The sequence below is a fragment of the Canis lupus genome, chromosome 15 (assembly GCF_003254725.2).
Source record: "Canis lupus dingo isolate Sandy chromosome 15, ASM325472v2, whole genome shotgun sequence".
Lineage (NCBI taxonomy): Eukaryota > Metazoa > Chordata > Mammalia > Carnivora > Canidae > Canis > Canis lupus.
Genome location: NC_064257.1, coordinates 2,658,316 through 2,677,356, shown reverse-complemented (window position 1 = coordinate 2,677,356; position 19,041 = coordinate 2,658,316). Strand labels below are relative to the sequence as shown.

Here is a 19,041-nt window from a genome sequence, read left to right as displayed (position 1 = left end):
TCTTCTTCTTCTTCTTCTTCTTCTTCTTCTTCTTCTTCTTCTTCTTCTTTTTAAGGTATTTAATATACCACTGGTGGTTTTCCAGAAAAAAAAAATTAAACCAATTCAAACTTCCAACAGCACTTAGTGAAAATATATAGTTCCTTATATCCTTAACAACACTGGGTATTATAATTAAACTTCTTTTGCTGACTTGATGTATTTCTTCCAATAAGGCTAAATATTTTTCTTATGTCTATTCACCATTTATACTCTTTCTGTGAATTGCCTTCAGCTAACTAACTCTTTATCTTTCTTTTGGAAGGCTTTTTTATTTGTAGTGTAGTAGGATTCTAACCCTCTGCCAATTTGTGGTGCATATTTTCCCAGCTTGTGGTTGCTTTTAAATATACTTTTTTATTTTTTTAACATACAGATTTAAATATTTTGTACATGTGAATTCTTTTATGTTTTTGTGCTTAGGAAACTCTGTGGTGGTAACCTCTGGAAAGTCACCTTTTACGGATTGATTCTGGTATGTTTCCAATTTTTCAGTATTATAAATAATGCTTAAAGAATATCCTTGCATTCAGCTATAATTACTGCTTAAGGATAAATTCCTGAAACTGGAATCATCATGATAGGATATGCACTATTCTGAGACATCTAATATATATTCCTGAATTGTTCCCAGGATTGGGAGGTTGGGTTAATAAGTCACATACCCCTCCTCCCAGCCTTATACAGTATTACTGGTTTTCAACCCCTAGCCCAAATGAGGGTATCATAATTTTAAAAGCTTTGCCAACATAACAGATGAAACTGAATTTGATTATTCCAGTAATTTGTATTTCTTTCTGGTGAGAGGAAAGTTTTTTCATATTTATTGATCATTTTGTTTTTCTTTAATCAAAGCACTTGCTCATATCCCCTACCCTGTTTTTCTATTGGGACTTTCAATTTATTAAATTCTCTCACAATTGCATTTCTGTAAAATTTTCTGAGATTACTATTTCTGCTTTTTGTGGTCGATGTTGCTGCTATGTTATTTACTGCAAAGACTTTTATGACTTCAGTGATAGGGTGAAGGTCAAAATAGCCCTGCTGTTTATAATTAATAATTAATAATAAAGATAGGCACCACTTGTTAAACACCCTACAATATTCCAGATACGTCTCATACATTATCTCAAATTTTTATAACAGCTCTTATTTTTTAAAAGATTCTAGTTATTTATTTGAGAGACAGAGAGCATTGGAACAGGAGGAGGGGCAGAGGGAGAGGGAGGGGGAGAAACAGACTCCCTGCTCAGCTGGGATCCCAGGGGGATATCAGGATAGGGGCTGGATTCTAGGATGGGATCACAACCTGAGCCGAAGGCAGATGCTTAACCATCTGAGCCACCCAGGTGCCCCCAAAACCACCCTTAATTCCATGCTAAAGATAGGAGCCTGAGGCATATAGAGGTTGAGTATCTTGTCTGAGGTCATGCAGTGAATAAGTGGAGAGCTCTTTACTATTTCTAATCCTCATGTTATTTTCTCTGCAGTCCAAGCACCCTTTCCTCATCCTTTCTAAGGTCACTTACCGGAGCACCTTTCCCAATGTGGCAGCTCGTAGGCAGCTGTTGGAAATGACAGAGGGCTGGTAAGTCAGAAAGAAGACAAGCATTGTCTCCAACCATTCCATAGAGTCAAGATTGGTGGAGTGGGCTCTCCAGCCCTCTAAGAGGCTGTGAGGGTGAATTTCCCTCTCGTGAGGAGGGGCAGGTAGGTGGCCATGAGATGCTCATCTCAAAAAGCCGTGGAATGGTAGCCCAGCTAGGTGCTCTGAATTCAATGAATGCACCACACGATGAAGCCAACGGTTGGACATCATTAGTACCAGAGACCAGGCCAGGTGAGCCAGCGGAGAAATCACTGGTTTCTCCAGCCATGACCTTCAGCAGACACCCAAACAGAACCTCAGAGTGCCTGTGCCTCAGAGTGCAAGGCTCAGATCGGACCGTCACACGGTGTTGGAGATTAGCAAAGGTTACAAAGGTCAGTGTCCCTACCCAAGGACACTGTAAGAGCATGACCGGAAGAGGTCCAGGGATCAGTGAGGACTTTGGGAAAAGAGGAAACTGGGCTGACATGTCTCTTTCTGGGAAGAAATAAAGCCAAGAGGAAGACAGTATCATTGGTGCAAAACCGAATTTGTGTGGTGGTTTGCAAATCTGAACCACTTCCTGTTTAGGCACTAGTTGTGTCATATGTTTGGGAAAGTAGGGCCCTGTAAGCTGGGTCGAGGGAAGTTCCTACCTAATCAAGGGTGCTAACTGTTGAGGTCTGTTGAGTTTACTTGGGTGAATATTTTCAGTGTGTGGTACTTAAATGGCCAAGAACATAAAAGTCTTCTTAAACTCGGGGATTAATCCAAAAGAACCAAAATAACACCATGGGGGAGCAGGTTTGGTCACATGAAGAACATTTCTGTGTCCTCTTCTAAAACAAACATTTTTAAAGCTCTGTTGTTCGTTTTGATTTTTGTAAAGTGATTTCTTTTTGAGTCAAGAAAAATGAGTGATACTATTTGGCCCCACCATGCTTGCCCACTTATTAAAATAATGATCATGAGCCTCCAGGGTTGAGACTTCTAAGACTCAAGGTGGGGAGCAGGTCCATTGATCTTACTTTTTACCAGGAATCACGGGCAAATCATAGGCAAATTCCTTTGCATTCATTCCACCCCTGCCCCCCCACCCTTGGAAAAATCCACACCTGTTCCACTTTCTGGTGCCTTCCTGGGGTGCCATCCTGGAGCGCCCTAGCTGTGATGGAAAGCTGGTAGATCTCTCTTCACAGATATCCCATGTCTTCCTTTCTCCTTGTATGGGAATGGTGACAGGACTGAGAGGTTTTTGGAGAGAGAAGGACCTCTGTGACTGGCAAGCGTTTCTCCCATGCTTGAGGAGAACCTGTCCCTCTCTTGGCACTTGTTGGAGATTGTCCATTGCGGACATTGCACAGAAAAAGTTTCTGGATGGGAAAATGGAATCCTGGGTCTAGTCAGAACTCTATCCTTTTCCAGTTAACCTGGATCTAGAAACCAGAGTCTGAATGTATTCTGGTGATTTAAAAAAATGTTAATGACTAATTCCTTGACTCCTGAGAGAAGCGATTCCTAAATTAGTCTGGGTTACACATGTAGCACCCACTCCTCAGAAAAGTACACATACCCACACAGCCATGAAACTTGTCAGATCGTTGCAGAGCCTTGACAAAGTGCCAAAGTCCATTTGTGGCCCTAGGTAAAGATGCTCTCCAAGCTTTAATGGTACCAGGAGAAAGGTGGAGTCCAACCTCCTCAGCACAGCACACAGGGCCCTTTGTGATCTGATCCCTGCCCTTCTCCAGCTTTTCCTGATGCTAACCACCTGCATCCTCTCTAACAACATGTGGTTCTTCTTTTTTACTTCTGCATGCTAATCTCCCTGCCTGGAATCTTCTCCCTGGCTGCCTGGAAACCGTGATGAACGCTATGAAGGCAGAGTGAAGCACTTCTTTTCTTGTGTGATGTGTACCCACTCAGGACATTTTGCTGGGCTGTTTGGCCAATGGTATCAAAGTAGCCACAACGTCAAATCTCCATGTTAAAATGTAGGAAGTTTGCTGTAAGCTGCTGGGGCAGGATGGGTTTCTCTGTTCTCTCTTGTTCTTTCCCCCGCTCATTTCTGATGGAAAGGGGTTCCTTTAACATAATGAATTATGATCAGAGCCACTGTTCCATGAGAGGCAGATGACAGCAAGAATGAGATTTCTATGTCTTCAATTCTCCCAGCTGAAGAATTTGGAAGTTCTAAGCCTACTTTTGCAGATAAGTGTTAGGATCTTTTGCCGCTTTCCGAGGTGGGCGTCAGGAGTGATGGTATCTGTGGCCCTGACCACCAAAGGCACTGTGGCAGGCGTTGTTTTCCGGCTGGCCCCAGCCATTCCCAGCCCTTTCTCTCCTGCTGCCTCCCCCCAGAGGGGCTGGAAAGCTAGGTCCATACTTTCCCAGTTACCTTCATAGTTAGGTGTTGATCCATGAAATCTAGTTCCGGCCCAGGAGTTCTAAGGGAAATGTCTTTTGGGACTTTCTAGGAAACATTTTAATTCTTGATAAGAGGAACAGCCACACTGGAGACATTCCTTTTTCCTCCTTTTTGCCTTCAAAGATATTGTGATGTCTGGAACTGTGGCAACTATTTTGTGACCATGAGGTGATTTGCATGCATAGTGGTTCTCAAACTTGAGTGTGTATCAGCAGCACCCAGAGGGCTACTTAAAATATAAGTGTTATATTTTAAGTTTTATAGTATAAATTTTATATAGCCTCCCTCCCAGACTTCTGACTCCTAGGTCTGGAGCAGGGCTGGGAATTTGCATTTCTAACAAATTTCCAGGTGATGCTGATGCTGTTGGGCTGGGAACACACTTTAAGATCCACTGAACAAGGGGATCCCTGGGTGGCTCAGCAGCTTGGCCTTGGGCCCAGGGTGTGATCCTGGGATTCTGGGATCGAGTCCCACACTGGGCTCCCTGCATGGAGCCTGCTTCTCCCTCTGCCTGTGTCTCTGCCTCTCTCTCTCTGTGTGTCTCGTGAGTAAATAAATAAAATCTTAAAAAAAAAAAAAAGAAGATCTACTGAACATGGATGAAAATTCCACAGGCTGATGATGGCAAAATAGGGTGCTAGAGTGTAAATGCTGACGGCCTTGTCAGGGAGCTGAATAAATGTATATAATTGCTCTGCCTCTGTATTTCTTGTTCTGTTGATATTTGTTTAGTTGGGTTTTCTTATGATGTACATTCAAAAGCATTCTGAACTTACAGAGAGCTGGGCACTGTGGAACAGGCAAAAGGAGAAAAAAAATCTAGATGAGTGCCCATTCAAGGCCAATTTGGAATGGAATAAAAACTGCCTCAGGAAATATTTTGAAATATCTCTTAGCATCAGTGAGTGTTGATATACTAAGGTTATGGGGTTTTGAAAAGTATTAGGTTAATTAACTTTTTAAATTATTTTTATTTTATTTTAATTAATTAATTAATTAATTAATGATAGTCACACAGAGAGAGAGAGGCAGAGACACAGGCAGAGGGAGAAGCAGGCTCCATGCACCGGGAGCCCGACGTGGGACTCGATCCTGGGTCTCCAGGATCGCGCCCTGGGCCAAAGGCAGGCGCCAAACCGCTGCGCCACCCAGGGATCCCTAAATTTTTTTTTTAAATCAAAAACTTGTACATAGCTTAAAAGCCAAGTAGTTATACAAGGCTTATAATGACACATGATAATGCCCTGGCCCACCCTTACCCTCTACCCCTCACTGATCCCTACTTCTCTCAACTTTTGCAATGTTTCTTCTAGAATTTATGAATTTACCTAAACAACATGATTATAAGACCATTATATACCCTTTCATCTCTGTTTATTCACTTCCTGCTATGTAAGATAAGAATTTAGATTTCTTTATATATCCTCCCTCCTTTCCATGCCATAAACTTCTTCTCCCACATTTTCCCAATATAGTTAGGTAACAATGTTTTGTTAAATTAATGCTCAATACCTGTGATATAATGACTAACTAGTACTGACAGATGAACTCTGATTACATTTCTTTTCTGGTTAGACTTTCTTCCCCTTGCAGTCAATACTCACCCCATTTTTTATTTGCTTCATCTTCTATGAATATCTGATTAATCCATCCATTCATCCTCTGACAAAAGAGAACTTCCTTTTAGTTCCAACACATCAGCTCATCTATACGTTTCCTTTTTCCTGGCTCTGTCCTGTTCTAAAATTTCTGTCCTCTGGCTCCAATCTGGAGTAGGCATTCTGCAAAATCATCACCCTGGAATTCCCCTTCACCAGCACACTGGGAATGACCTTTGTCTTTTTCCTGTGCTAAATGCTCTGTTTTCTGGACTTGGTGTTTTCCCTTTTCTTGGTTTATTTGGTCATTTTTGACAAAACAAGCAGGGGAGGTGACCTGATTAGAGTTCCATTAGAGGAAACTTATGGCCGATGCAAAAGAGGCAGTCGAAGAGAGTTTAAGGAAAGGATATTTATTTATTTATTTATTTATTTATTTATTTATTTATTTATTTATTTTAAGTAGGCTCCATGCCCAGCACAGAGCCCAGTGTGGGGCTTGAATTCACAACTCTGAGACCAAGACCTGAGCCGAAATCAAGAGTCAGATGCTCAGATGCTTAACTCAGCCACCCAGGCGTCCCTAAAGAAAGGACCATTCAAAAAATTATGGGCAGGGTTAAAAACACCAACAAGGGGCATGATGGATGTACGTTGGGCTAGCAACAGCAAAAAGCTATTGTCTCTCAAGCCTGACAGGGCAAAAAGAGGGGGTAGTCCCAGAATGGCCACAGCTGGAGGAGAGGGCCACCCTCACAGGACTCACAGGACTGTCACTTAGGGGTGTGATGATTCTGCCAGCAGGAAGGAAGCAGAGAAAATAACTCAGCTTCTCTCCACCTCTGCCCTCTGGTTTCCCATTCATGCCTACCATTGGCTGAAGCCAATCAGATGTCAGCCTGCCACGGGGCTGAGTCGCTGTCTTGCTCAGTAGTTGCCTCTGGGGGCAAGAACGGGGTGAAAAGTGGAATGGTTATAGAGGGGCAATGAGTCACAGCCAGCACAGCAGGTAAGAGTTTGAAATCTAGTGTAACTAAAAGTGTCTCTCTTCAACACAGCCTCTAGAGTAATGCTTTGGCTGATATGGAATTCTGGGTTGGCAACTCTTTTTACTCAGAATTTTCAAGGCAATATTCTATTGTCTCCTGGTTTCCAAAGTTGCTATTGAGAACTCTGTGCCATTCTGATTCCTGATCCTTTTTATGTGACTTGTTTTTTTCCTTCCTGGAAACTTAAGATCTTGTCTTTCCCCCCAGTGTTCTGCAAGATGGTAAGGGGTGAGTTTCTATCATTGTACAGCAGGGTCCGCAGAGTAGGCTCAGGCCAGGTATCCTTGCTCAGGTGCCTCCTGACTGAGCCCTGAAAATGCAAGAAATGTGAATATAGGTGCATTGTTATGTAGCTACAATCCACCAATCATGTGTGATGTCTGGTCATTATTATGCACCTCTGGACAACACAACACAATCCCATTGGTGGGGAGTGAGGCTGGGATTCAGATATTACCAATACAGACAACTATGTCTCCTCTCCCAGATCCATGCTGGTTGACAGTAATAGGCAGTTATATTGTGAAACTAGGGTTGAGGAGGGAAGAGACAGAGATATTTAATAAGAGTAGGGAGCATAAACTGTTTTGAAGAAAGTGGTGGGTTTGTATTGACATACAAGCCTGTTCCCATCAGGTTCCTTGGGTCCCTGGTGATGGGTCTGAACCCCCAGGTTAGAGGGAGAGGTTCAAAAGCTAGGCAAGCTGTCTTTAACAAAGACTGTGAGACTACATACAAGTAATTTGGGGCCCAAATGACGATGTATGACACAGAGTTGGGGAGAGGCCACTCTATCCCTCTTTGTAAGGGATCTCCTGGAATCCCAAGGAGTCCTGGTGCTATGAACATCAAGAAGGAATGCTGTTGACATAGACACCAGCTTTCTCATAGTGGGCTCCATCAGCAACAGAAAAGCATGGCTCTTCCAAGAGTGTCAGGCTGTGGAGATTGCTAGCCAGGAAGTAGGCTTTCACCAGACATGAAATCTGTTGACCATGGACTTCCCAGTCTCCAGAACTGTGAGAAATATATTTCTGTTGTTTATAAGCTAGCCAGTCTACCATATTCCGTTATGGCATTCTGAACCAAGACAACCAGTATTTTGAACGTTGATTGTTGTCATACTAGAGGAAAAGAGAATCAGAGGAGTCTTAAAGCAGCAAATAAATGATTTGGGTGTGAAGTGACACATATCCTTTCTGCTCAAACTCATTGGCCACATCCAACCATAAGAGGGCCAGGAAATAAAATCTATCATGTGGCCAGAAGGCAGAAAGTCAGAAATATTTACTGAAGAGAATTAATAGTCTGTCACTCACTTTGTGGCAAGAGTTGTTCTAAATATATTATAGGCCATTAACTTAGTTAAGTTTTGTAATAATTCTATGAAATAGGTCCTGTTAATATCATCATCATCCCCAATTTGATAGATGAAATAACTGGGGTACAGAGAGTTTAAGTAACCTGATCAAAGTCAAGAGCCACTAAAAGATTTTTAAGCGGGAGGGTGCGATTCAATCAGATTTGCTATTGAGAAAGCTTTCTCCAGAGAGTGGGCTGAAAAATCAAATTGAACTAAGGCTATGAGGCTATTTACATAGTGAAGGGATGGAATGAGGAGGATTGAACTAAGGCACATTTACAACGATTAATCTTGAGCCTCCGTTCCATCAACTTAAGCCTCTGTTTCATCATTTCTTGAAACATGATTATGGTAATACCCATCTTAATGGGTTTTTCTGAGGATTATAAAAAATAACATAAGCAAAACTGACAGTACTAAGGCTCTGGAATTACAGAGGTCTACGTTAAAAATCCCAGCTCTACTACTCACTAGATGAGGGAGCTCATTATTCTAAGTCTCAGTTTGCTCATTTATAAAACACATATTAAAGTCACAAACATTAAATAGGTTAAAGTAAGAAAAATGATTACACGCTGGCTACAGGCTATGCTCCTGGCCGAGCTCAGGAGAAATGCAGAATTCCTTCTAGAGAAAGAAGTGAGATTTTGTTTAGGAAAAATACCTTAATGAACTTATGTGTTTATGAAAGTCAGGTCTCCTAGGCACGCCTAGAAGGGAAGAGGTTTCGACAAAGAATTAAATAATTTTGATTAATAAATAGGAAATATTGGTTTCCCTCTGATGAAATGAAAGTTTTGAGGGAGCCTGGAGGGTTTTACTAGAGAGAACTATGAGCATCTGGTCTTAATCAGTTTCCTTGACCCATTCTTCCCACGGCAGCCAGTGATCTTTTAAAACCACTAATTGGATCATGTTGTTCCCCTTTCCCCTAGCCTAGTGCCTGATACTTAGAAGTTTCTCAGTAACAATTATCTGAGTGAATGAATGAATGAAAACATTAGCCAGGGAGCAGGTGAATCCCTAAAGAAAAACTACTTTTTTTTTTTTTTAAGATTTATTTATTTATTTTAGAGAGAGAGTGAGAGAGGGTGAGTGAGGGGAGGAGCGGAGAGAAGGAGAGAGAATCCTCAGGGAGACTTCCCACTGAGCACAGAGCCCCATGCAGGGCTAATCCCATGCAGGACCCTGAGATCATGACCTGAGCTGAAACCAAGAGTCAGATGCTTAACCAACTGAGCCACCCAGCCTCCCCAAGAAGAGGATTTTTGTGGAGGGGTTCTGTGTAGTGAGGGTGGCTTTGGACAGTGATGCTTAATAATCATTTTAAGTAGTTCCCTATCGTGTGTTTTGCTGTAATCACCCTTCCTCTCTAGCACATCCCTCCACATGACCTTTAGTGAACGTCTGCCGCACAGAACTGCGCTGTTTGGGGAGGATTTAAGACATGAAAGTATCCAGGCACCAGGTAAACAATGCCCTAAGATGGCAGGAAATCTAATGAACAGAGGAACCCAGAATTCAGTGGGAACAGTGAGAGGTGACCAGGATCCTCTGAAAACTTGGGGAGGATGTGCTGTCCCCGTTATCCCGGATTAGGGGGTTGGGCCCTCCATCTGGCTGTTGAGGAAAAGGACAAGCTGGATGACTTTGGAGTAGCCACAACCTTCAGGTTACATAAGAATGACAAATATTTAACTCACAGACACGTTTTGAGGATTATACTGGGATAATTCGTATAAAGCGCTTAACACAGAGCCTGGCACAGGGCAAGAACTCCGCAAGTGTTAATTGTCGAGGTCCTTCCCTCGCTTCCACTCCCTCCACTAGCTTTCCGCGCGGCTCCATTCATTCTTTTCCAAGGACGCGCGGGAGGCGTGGCCGCTCCGCCCCCTCCCCAAGCCCCGCCCCTCGCCGCCGCCGGATTGGCTCCCGAGAGGCGGAGCCGAGGGAAGAGCCCGGCGCGACGCGGTAGGGGCGGGGCGCATGCGCGGGCTGGGCTGGGCGGAGGTGGAGAGGAAGAGCTGCCGGAAGTAGGCGGCTGAGGTGGTGGCCGAGCGGGCGGCAGCTGCCAGGGAAACCGAGGCGCGGGACCCGCTGCCGGCAGACTGACAGACAGACAGGCAGACAGGCAGACAGGCGGGCGGGCGGGCGGGCGGGGGGGCGTCTCTGCGCGCCCCGTTTGCCCGGGCTGAGGGTCTCTAAGTCCGGCAGCCTCCTCAGGACTCGGGCCTTTCCCTGAGCCCGCCAGGGGGCGCCGCGCTGAGGGGCTGCAGAGTGGGGGGCGGGCGCGGCTGACGAGAGGAGGGGCGCAGGGCCCGGCCCGAGGGAGGGCTCCCCACCCCCACCCCACCCCACCCTCACCCTCACCCCTCACCCCCGCTCAGGAGGTGCCCCTGGGCGGGGGACCGGGAGTCCTCACCTCCCGACTGGGCAGGGGTTTCGGGGGGGGCGGGGAGGGCGCGTCGCCCTCTGCCCCCGGCGGCACCCTGGCCATGACCGGCAAGTCGGTGAAGGACGTGGATCGGTACCAGGCGGTCCTGGCCAACCTGCTGCTGGAGGAGGACAACAAGTTCTGTGCCGACTGCCAGTCCAAAGGTAGCGCATCCCTCCCGGCGGGCGAGGGGTCCAGCCTCCGGCCGCGCCGCGCAGGTGGCGTGTGTGGGGAGGGGGCTCCTGGGGCTTGGGCCGCCGATCCCGTCAGGTGGCGGGGCGCGTGCCCCTCCGGCTGGGCCGGCCGCTGGGCGCTCCGCGGCGCCGGCTCGGGGGGCGGGGGGCTGCGAGGGCGGGGGCGGGGGGCGCGCAGGTGAGCCGGTCGGCGCCGCGGGGCTCCGAGTGAGTTGCGGGCCGGCTGTCCTTCCAGGGGCAGCCCGGAGCTCGCCGCCTTCCACATGCAAAGCTGGGGGATGAACTGCAGTGTGTGTGCGTGTGCGTGTGTGTGTGTGCGTGTGTGTGTGGGGAGGTGACATGACGGCAGGAAAACCACTTAAAAATTTTTTTTTTTTTTTTTTTTTTAAGGCGGTGATGGTTGCTGCCCCGCTCTTGGCTGAGCAGCTTCCTCTGTCCTGTTACGGGCTTTGCTGAGACCTGGCAAGCGCATGGTGGGGGTGGGGGTGGGGGTGGGGGGCTTTCTTCTTCCTGGATGTGTGAAGTGGGAACCTGCCGTATATGCAGTGACACAGTGCGGATTTCTAGACAGCCTGGCCCTGGCCGTGAAGTGCGTTGGAGGCTGTGTGTGTGTGTGTGTGTGTGTGTGCGCGCGCGCGCGCGCGCGCGTGCGCGGGCGCAGGGCACGTGCGGTGGGAGAAACTAGCGGCAGATCGTGGCTGGAGTGCAGGATCCGTTTAATCAGTGGAGAGAAAGAAACGGGGTGGATGCATCAGATTTGTCGCTTCTGGGGTCATTACAAAGGCGAAAATGGTGAAATATGAGCGCTGTGAATTGTTAGAGCCATTTTAGTCTTTGCTGTGCCCTCCAAGACGCATGATTTGATCCAATAAAAAATCAGTATGATAGGAAAGCTTGGTTATAAGTGAAGGCTGGGTTATTAGCACTGAAAATTTATAGATTCAAACTTCTGTGAATATTGTTTCCTTAATTTTCTCTCTTTTTAAAAGATTTTATTTATTTATTCATGAGAGAAAGAGAGACAGACAGACAAGCAGAGACACAGGCAGAGGGAGAAGCAGGCTCCATGCAGGGAGCCCGACGTGGGACTCGGGCCTGGGTCTCCAGGATCAGGCCCTCGACTGAAGGTGGCGCCAAACCGCTGAGCCACCGGGGCTGCCCTTCTTTCTGCATTCTTTGGGATGTAATTGGAGAAGTTGGGGAAATTATTTTCCCTTTGGGGAGAAGGGGATAGTTCCCATTTTGGGAGCTATTGTTAATTTGCTCCTGTTCATAATGCAGTGGATTTACCACAGTTGTTTGCCATGTAACATTTGGGCACATGGTCTACAACAAAGATTCAAATGTATTTGTATTTATAGATATTGAGAAGGGAAGTACATGCCTAATTGATGCTCTTAGGTAATTACCTTTTATTTTAGAAAAATAAGGTTATGTTCTTAAGAACAGGGGAATGATACATTGGTTTAAACACCTAATAGTATATTTTAATGTCCTCTTCCAATAGATAAGTGGCATGTACTTTTAGGAAAGTACGTCCCCAGACTTCTCTCCTGAATTTTTGCCTTAGCAAGAATTTGCTTTAAAAAGTATTTTAGAATCTGATTATGTTGAGTAGGTTAATTTCTTATAGGTGACTCTTATTAAATCTTGTCCTAGACTTATTGGAACATTTCAGTGTAAAATTTAGGAGTATGTCTACTGGCTTTACTCAAATTCCCTTATGTCCTCAGTTAACAAATCTTGAGTCACAGTGAAGCAACCCACTAGAGTGACTCCCCACATTTGGGGAATCAAATGCCATTTTGATGATTAGTACTACCCCCAACTCTCCGTTTCTCCTACCACTCATACTTACTCATATTCCAATGAAATATAGCACATGGAAGGGAGAGCTTGATTCACCACTTCTTCCACCAAATTTTCCATTGCTCTTTATCAATAGCATCACTGGGGATCAGGTAATGAACATTAGTTAATTCTTGATGAGAATTACTAACTGCTGGGTTGTAAACTTTATCAACGGCTATTAATGGTAGAATCCTGGTTCCTGAAACTATTTATTTTCACAAATTAGTTTTACATTTTGGCTTGGTAGCTTCAGTAACTTGGCCATTGTATTAAACTTGAGATGACAAGATGTCCATCATCTTTCAAGTTATTTAAATAACATGTTGTTTAGGTCTCAGTTTATTCAGTTTGTGAATTCTCTGGCTCCTTGCACTCTTTCAGTCCTTCTCACTCGTTTTCCTCCTCCTTTCCCCTAATTTTGGTTGTTATAATGATCATACAGGCAACTATTGGATCATGGAAGGAAGAGACACTTGTATCAAATTAAGTTATGTTTTAGCTCTGGTAAAAAATACATGTAGTGGGAGGAGGTATTTAAAAGCTATTTGGTTTGGAAAATGAGATTTTGATCTGAGTTTATTCATCCCTGTGTCTCATGTTGTTTCTTTTCTTTTTTTTTTTTTTTTTTTCTGCCCCTCTCATGTTGTTTCTTACTTAGAAAATTAAGAGCTAATTGGACAGGACCTGATGAATGATTGCTGATCTATTAATATTAAATCAGATGATGTAGCCCTGGACTGCAGACCTGTGAGCAGTATTTTTTTGATGTTCTAAAATAACCCTTTGGCAGTGGCTCTTCTTTTTAAAATCTTATACTTGTTTAAGAATGTTATTATCTTCAGCTATGTAATGCGAACATCAGAGTAGAGAACAAGCATGTGTTTTCTTTACGAAGTACGAGTTTTGTTGGTCCTGGGATTTTTAACTCTCTTAAGCACAAGACTCACCAGTTTCTGGGACCCCTAAGACATTGAAGTGATTCCTGCGTGGCAAAGAGAGCTGCTTAAGTATTGCCTTTAAAAAAATGCTTTGACATACTTTTAGGCCTAAAGATATGGTGTCCTCATCACCCAAAGATATCGTGACCTTTAGGGTAAATTTTTGGACTGACTTACATAGTGATAGGACAAAGGACAAACATACTGAAAATTCCAGATATGTCAGTGGTAACTCTAACTAGTTTAGGCTGGGACCAATTTTTGGATAGACCCTTGTGGAGCTGTACTAGGCCGAAGCTTAATCTTTAGCTCTGCAGTTCCGTATTTTTTCCATGTGCCTGGAATAACTCTTAACCTCTTCAGAGACTGGTTTAAACTAGGCACTATCTTATTTACCATGTAAGAATTCTGTCTTTCTCATGACTTGAATACCTGTGTCCACTACTGGGACATTACTTCCTCCATATTGAGATTTATAAAAAAAAATTGAGAGCTTTTCAATGAGCAAAGAATTCAAATTCAAGAGATTTGATGGTCTTGTGGAATATTTACTTCAGGCTGTGAAGCACCACCTGGAATTCTGGAGTTTGACAGAAACTTTGTAATATTTTGTGCTTTTCTGCTACATCCTACCTGAAATGTTTTACCTTGAATTACCTAACCATTGCCTCTGCTCTAATTTCCATTATATACTCTTAAATTTAAATTTACTTTTTGGAAAAGGTAGCACTTTCATGTGTTCAAAATTTAAAAGGCGCAGAGGTGAACATGTACAATGAAAAGTTGTGTTCTTGTTCCCTGATCCCTTAGCCACCATTTTCCTTCCCTTCCTAGAAGGAATGGCTTTTGGTAATTTCTTATGGGACTTTTAAGAGATAATATATGCACAGGCAAACAACTACATTTAAATGTATTTTTCTGCAGTGTTTTTATGGAAGTAGTATATTACGGTTCATGGCACCTTGCATTTTTCAATCAGCATTATAACATGGAAAACGTGAAAATGCTGTCTCAATGCACATTGAGGGGTTCTTCATTCTTTCAAGGGATTTTCTAAGGCTATCCCTTAGGTTATCTTGATTAAGTTGAAAGATATGCTTAAGGGATTTGGAAACATCTGCTCTTGTTGAAGGTATCTTAGAAAGTGTCCTAGGCCTATCCATAGCCCGTATAAGCCTACCCTTCAGGTGGGAAAGAAGCAAAGTAATGGAAAGGGCTGTAGACTTGATGTTGAAATGTCTAGTTAAACTCCTTCACTCAGGTTATTTTAGCTTTGTGACCTTCAGCACTGTACCAAAGTTTCTCAGTTTAATTTTCCTCACTTGAAAAATCAAAGTGCCTTGTAAACTAAAGTGTCATACAAATTTAAGATTACTTATTACCATGATTGCTGGTCTTATTTACTCTATCTTGGTTTTATTTGTTTCACTTTCTGACTTTATTCCCTTAAATACTCTGGTTACTGGAAGCCATGGTTAGTATGACTCACTCAATAATTCCCTAGTCTTTAAGCCAAAACCATTTCCTATACATGGGGGTTCTGGCATTTTTGCAGATGTACTTTATGGTACTCTTGAGGATGGTCTCTGGATGTTTCCTCACTCTTTAAACTTGTATGAAAGATTAGACGAGGAAATCTTTGTGTAGAAATTTTCTAAAGTAGTCCTAAATTTTAACTCCAGTAAATTAATTTCTAGCTTTGTTTTATATTTATTTTGTGTTGATAGCTAGGTCATTGCTAGTTAAGTAGCACTCCTTAAAACATGAACTTTCCTATCAATTTTTGATTACTTTACCTATATCTGTGGCACCTTTTGAGAGATTAAAACAGTTCCATCAGATTTAGACAACAGAAGTTTTGTGTCCATCTCTCATTGTTAAACATCCTTCTCCAGCCAAGATCAAGTAACTTTCTGAGTTTTTACAGCTAATGCACCTTAACTTGAACAGTCATGGTTAGCTTGACACAGTTACACTGAATGTAATTTATCAAAGTCCTCATTAGATTGTCTTTTAATATGAACTTGTTAAGCCTGTTTTCCCTGGGAGATACTTTCCTATTTGTTCTCCTTGTCCTTTAAATATCATTCTGTGGCAGTGGGATAGAGAGTATAAAATGCCTTATCACTTAGAGGGAACTCTGCAAGCCTGCAATCCCACACTATATATATTCGTTCTGAAAATATTTGTTAAGCACTTACTTTGTGTCAGACACCGTATCAGGATATATGGTAGATTCAGATCCTGTCTTTGGTCTGAGGGATCATACAGTTGAATGGGGAAGCAGATGTGTAAACTGATAAAAGATGCAATGTAGTATTATCATGATGGCATTGCGTGCAGGGAGATATGAAAGCGCTGGAGAAAGCAAACAAGTCTGCCTAAGGAAGTCATGGTTTCAAAGAGACAAGTAGGCTGTGTCTTGAATGATAAGCATGACTTTGCCAGGTGAATTTAAGGGACTTGGCATTTTAAGCAGAGGAAAACAGAATGTACAAGGCCTCTAAGGTATTGAGTGTGTGTCAGTGTGGGGGGGATTATCTAGTATTTTGACTACATGTTGGGGAGTGGCAAGGGAGGAGGTAGGCAGGGGCCAATAAGGTAAAAATGCTAGCCCTGTAGTTGATTTGCTGTATCATATTGAGATAAATATGCTTTAGACTCTCTGTTGTGTAAGAAGTCCATACGATTGGAAGTCTACCTGCTACTCAAATGAAATTATAAGTATTGCGGACATGAGATGTTTTCTAACTGATGAATAGTTAGAAAGGTCTCAGTGTTGTGCCTACAAGACAACATGAAGTGTACCTTCATGAGTACATTAAATTATCTTAGAAAAGTCTAGTGAAGTGCCAGCAGTAGATACTATGTCATTTCTGGAGTTGATACTGATTTTTGAGGCTGAGCATGCTTATATACTCAAGTGGCCTAGGAGTGCTGAATATTTGATGTGTGCACTTAGTTGCTCAGTGCTTAGGAGGTATAAGCAGGTAGTGTAGCCTGATCTCTCAGTATACTTTTCAGCATCTATTGCTTTCCAATAAATCAGAAAACTACTTTCTGCATTTTCCCTCTGATGTCATTATGAAATGTAGGTGGCAGCTTTCTTGGGCACAGTTGTCTATATAACTGTTCACCACATGAGTCATTGTCTGTTTCTATTCTTCTGCCTGAAAATTCCATCTTGGAAATGATGTCATGCAATTAGTGACTGCTACACTTCTCTCATTATGCACATTGGCAGCTGGCTCTGTATGTTATGTTAATGCACCCTACCTATGCCACAGACAAGGGACAAAGTGACCTGTTAAATGGACTCAGACTCAACTGCTCCAAATGTTTTCTCCTGTAAAAAAGATGGCAAGCAGGAATCTGCATAAAACACACTTATGTTTTATATTCTAAGCATGCAGTGCCTAACTTCTGTTATTGTGTCTGCTTAAATCCTTATCACAGTTGTACTTCTGTTTGAGCAAGTGGCCAGTTTAAGTAGATACTAATTTTGAAGAAGTTCTGTATTGGCCCCTGGAATGTGACAGTTCAGCTTAACTACACTGAAAAGGTAGGAATCAAATCTATGTAGAATAGAACACCTTAAAGTTAATTCACTTTTACCAAATTCCTCTACTGTTAAATAAATATTCCTGTACTGATAAATTTTTTAAAATTATAATGTGCCACAGTTAACATGCCCCCTAGATTGTAAGCTCCATGAGGGCAGAGGTTGTTTGCCTGTTTCATTCACGTAGTATTCTTAGAACCTAGAGTAGTGCTTGGTATAGATGTAGCTCTTAGTAAATATTTGTTTGAATGAATGAACTGACCTTGTCATCTATAAATCCTTTGTTTCTTATTAGAAGAAATCATTAACAGGTTATCTGAATATTTGTTTAATTCTTTTTTTAAAATATTTTATTTATTTATTCATGAGACATACAAAGAGAAAGAGAGAGAGAGAGGCAGACACACAGGCAGAGGGAGAAGCAAGTTCCATGCAGAGAGCCCGATGTGGGACTTGATCCCGGGTCTTCAGGATCAGGCCCTGGGCTGAAGGCAGATGCCAAACCGCTGAGCCACCTGGGCTGCCCTGAATATTTGTTTAATTCTTAAGAAAGCTAAGTTTTAAAACATTTTTTTTATTTTTAAGATTTTGTTTATTTATTCATGAGACACACACACACACACAGAGGCAGAGACATAAACAGAGTGCAGGACTTAATCCCAGGACCCCAGGATCATGCATGACCTGAACCAAAAGCAGACGCTCAACCACTGAGCCACATAGGGTGCCTCTAAAACATTTTAAAGTCCAGGACCTATCAGGGAAACAGAAACCACTGTAGGTAGTAGAAGCAGAGGGAATTTAATCTACAGAATAGGTTACACTGATGATATAAGAGCCTTGAAGGTAAGTGGACTGGTGAGGTAACCGAGGGATTAGCAATACCTGGGAGCTAGTGTGCCCCTAAGGAAATTAGAAGGTGCTGGTGTCACTAAAGGCCAGAAGTCTGAGCTATCTGGTGTGAGCTAGAAGCATGGAAAGAAAAGCTGTTTGATGGCAGCTAGAACTGTGACCCTATTAAGAGAGCATTACCCTGGCTTCCCTCTCCTCCTACCTCTTACCCTTATCGGTTACCTCCCATTGATGGAACTTACTCAGAAACCAGTTGGCGGGGGAGCCTAGGAGATGTAGTTCCCACTGACAGAGTGGTGCAAGAATAGGATCTAAGTGGAAATAGGCAGAGGCCCAAAGACACTTAAAAAAATCTCCCAAGGGATCCCTGGGTGGTGCAGCGGTTTGGCGCCTGCCTTTGGCCCAGGGCGCGATCCTGGAGACCCGGGATCGAGTCCCACGTCGGGCTCCCGGTGCATGGAGCCTGCTTCTCCCTCTGCCTGTGTCTCTGCCTCTCTCTCTCTCTCTCTCTGTGTGACTATCATAAAAAAAAAATAATAATAATAATTTTTAAAAAAATCTCCCAAGATGCAATTCTTTCTCCTTGTAGGTCAGTAGTTATTTTGGACAAGAGATAAGAAGGGTTTTCAGACAGATACAACCCTTTGTGCTTCTAAAGAATCTTAACTGTTGCTGAAACAATACTTAGTCCCTGGAAGTAATGTAACAAGTCAGTCATTGCCTAAATAATTAGGATGTGACCAGGAAAATTGGCTTCTGTTGAATCTTCTTTTTTTTTTTTTTTTTTTAAAGGAAGGGCTTCCCCTGAGTTGTCCTTGAAGTGGTCTTTGATTTCCCCATTCCTTTTTTTTTTTATTTTTTATTTATTATTTATGATAGTCACAGAGAGAGAGAGAGAGAGAGGCAGAGACACAGGCAGAGGGAGAAGCAGGCTCCATGCACTGGGAGCCCGACGTGGGATTCGATCCCGGGTCTCCAGGATCGCGCCCTGGGCCAAAGGCAGGCGCCAAACCGCTGCGCCACCCAGGGATCCCCTGTTGAATCTTCTGACCAATTTATCATTGGTCGCTTCTACTGGTAGTTTATCATTTTGTTTACTCAGGAAATAAGTTCCTACCCTGTTGATCCTGGGATGCCTTGGG

General features: G+C 43.3%; 1 protein-coding gene across 7 annotated transcripts in view; it reads left to right on the top strand.

Moving 5' to 3' along the window:
- The first annotated feature begins 10,052 nt into the window (after positions 1–10,052).
- The window catches only part of SMAP2 (small ArfGAP2), a 47,231-nt gene continuing 38,242 nt past the window's right edge, over positions 10,053–19,041 (top strand). For 3 of the 7 annotated variants that reach the window (XM_025419775.3, XM_049094532.1, XM_025419776.3), the window contains exon 1: positions 10,053–10,666. In XM_025419775.3, the coding sequence (XP_025275560.1) occupies positions 10,564–10,666 (103 nt within the window). In that variant the 5' untranslated portion in view covers positions 10,053–10,563. Of the gene's footprint in view, positions 10,667–13,275; positions 13,295–16,941; positions 17,048–19,041 lie in introns of those variants that run through there. The other 4 variants (XM_025419779.3, XM_025419780.3, XM_025419778.2 and 1 more) reach the window with 3 other exon arrangements.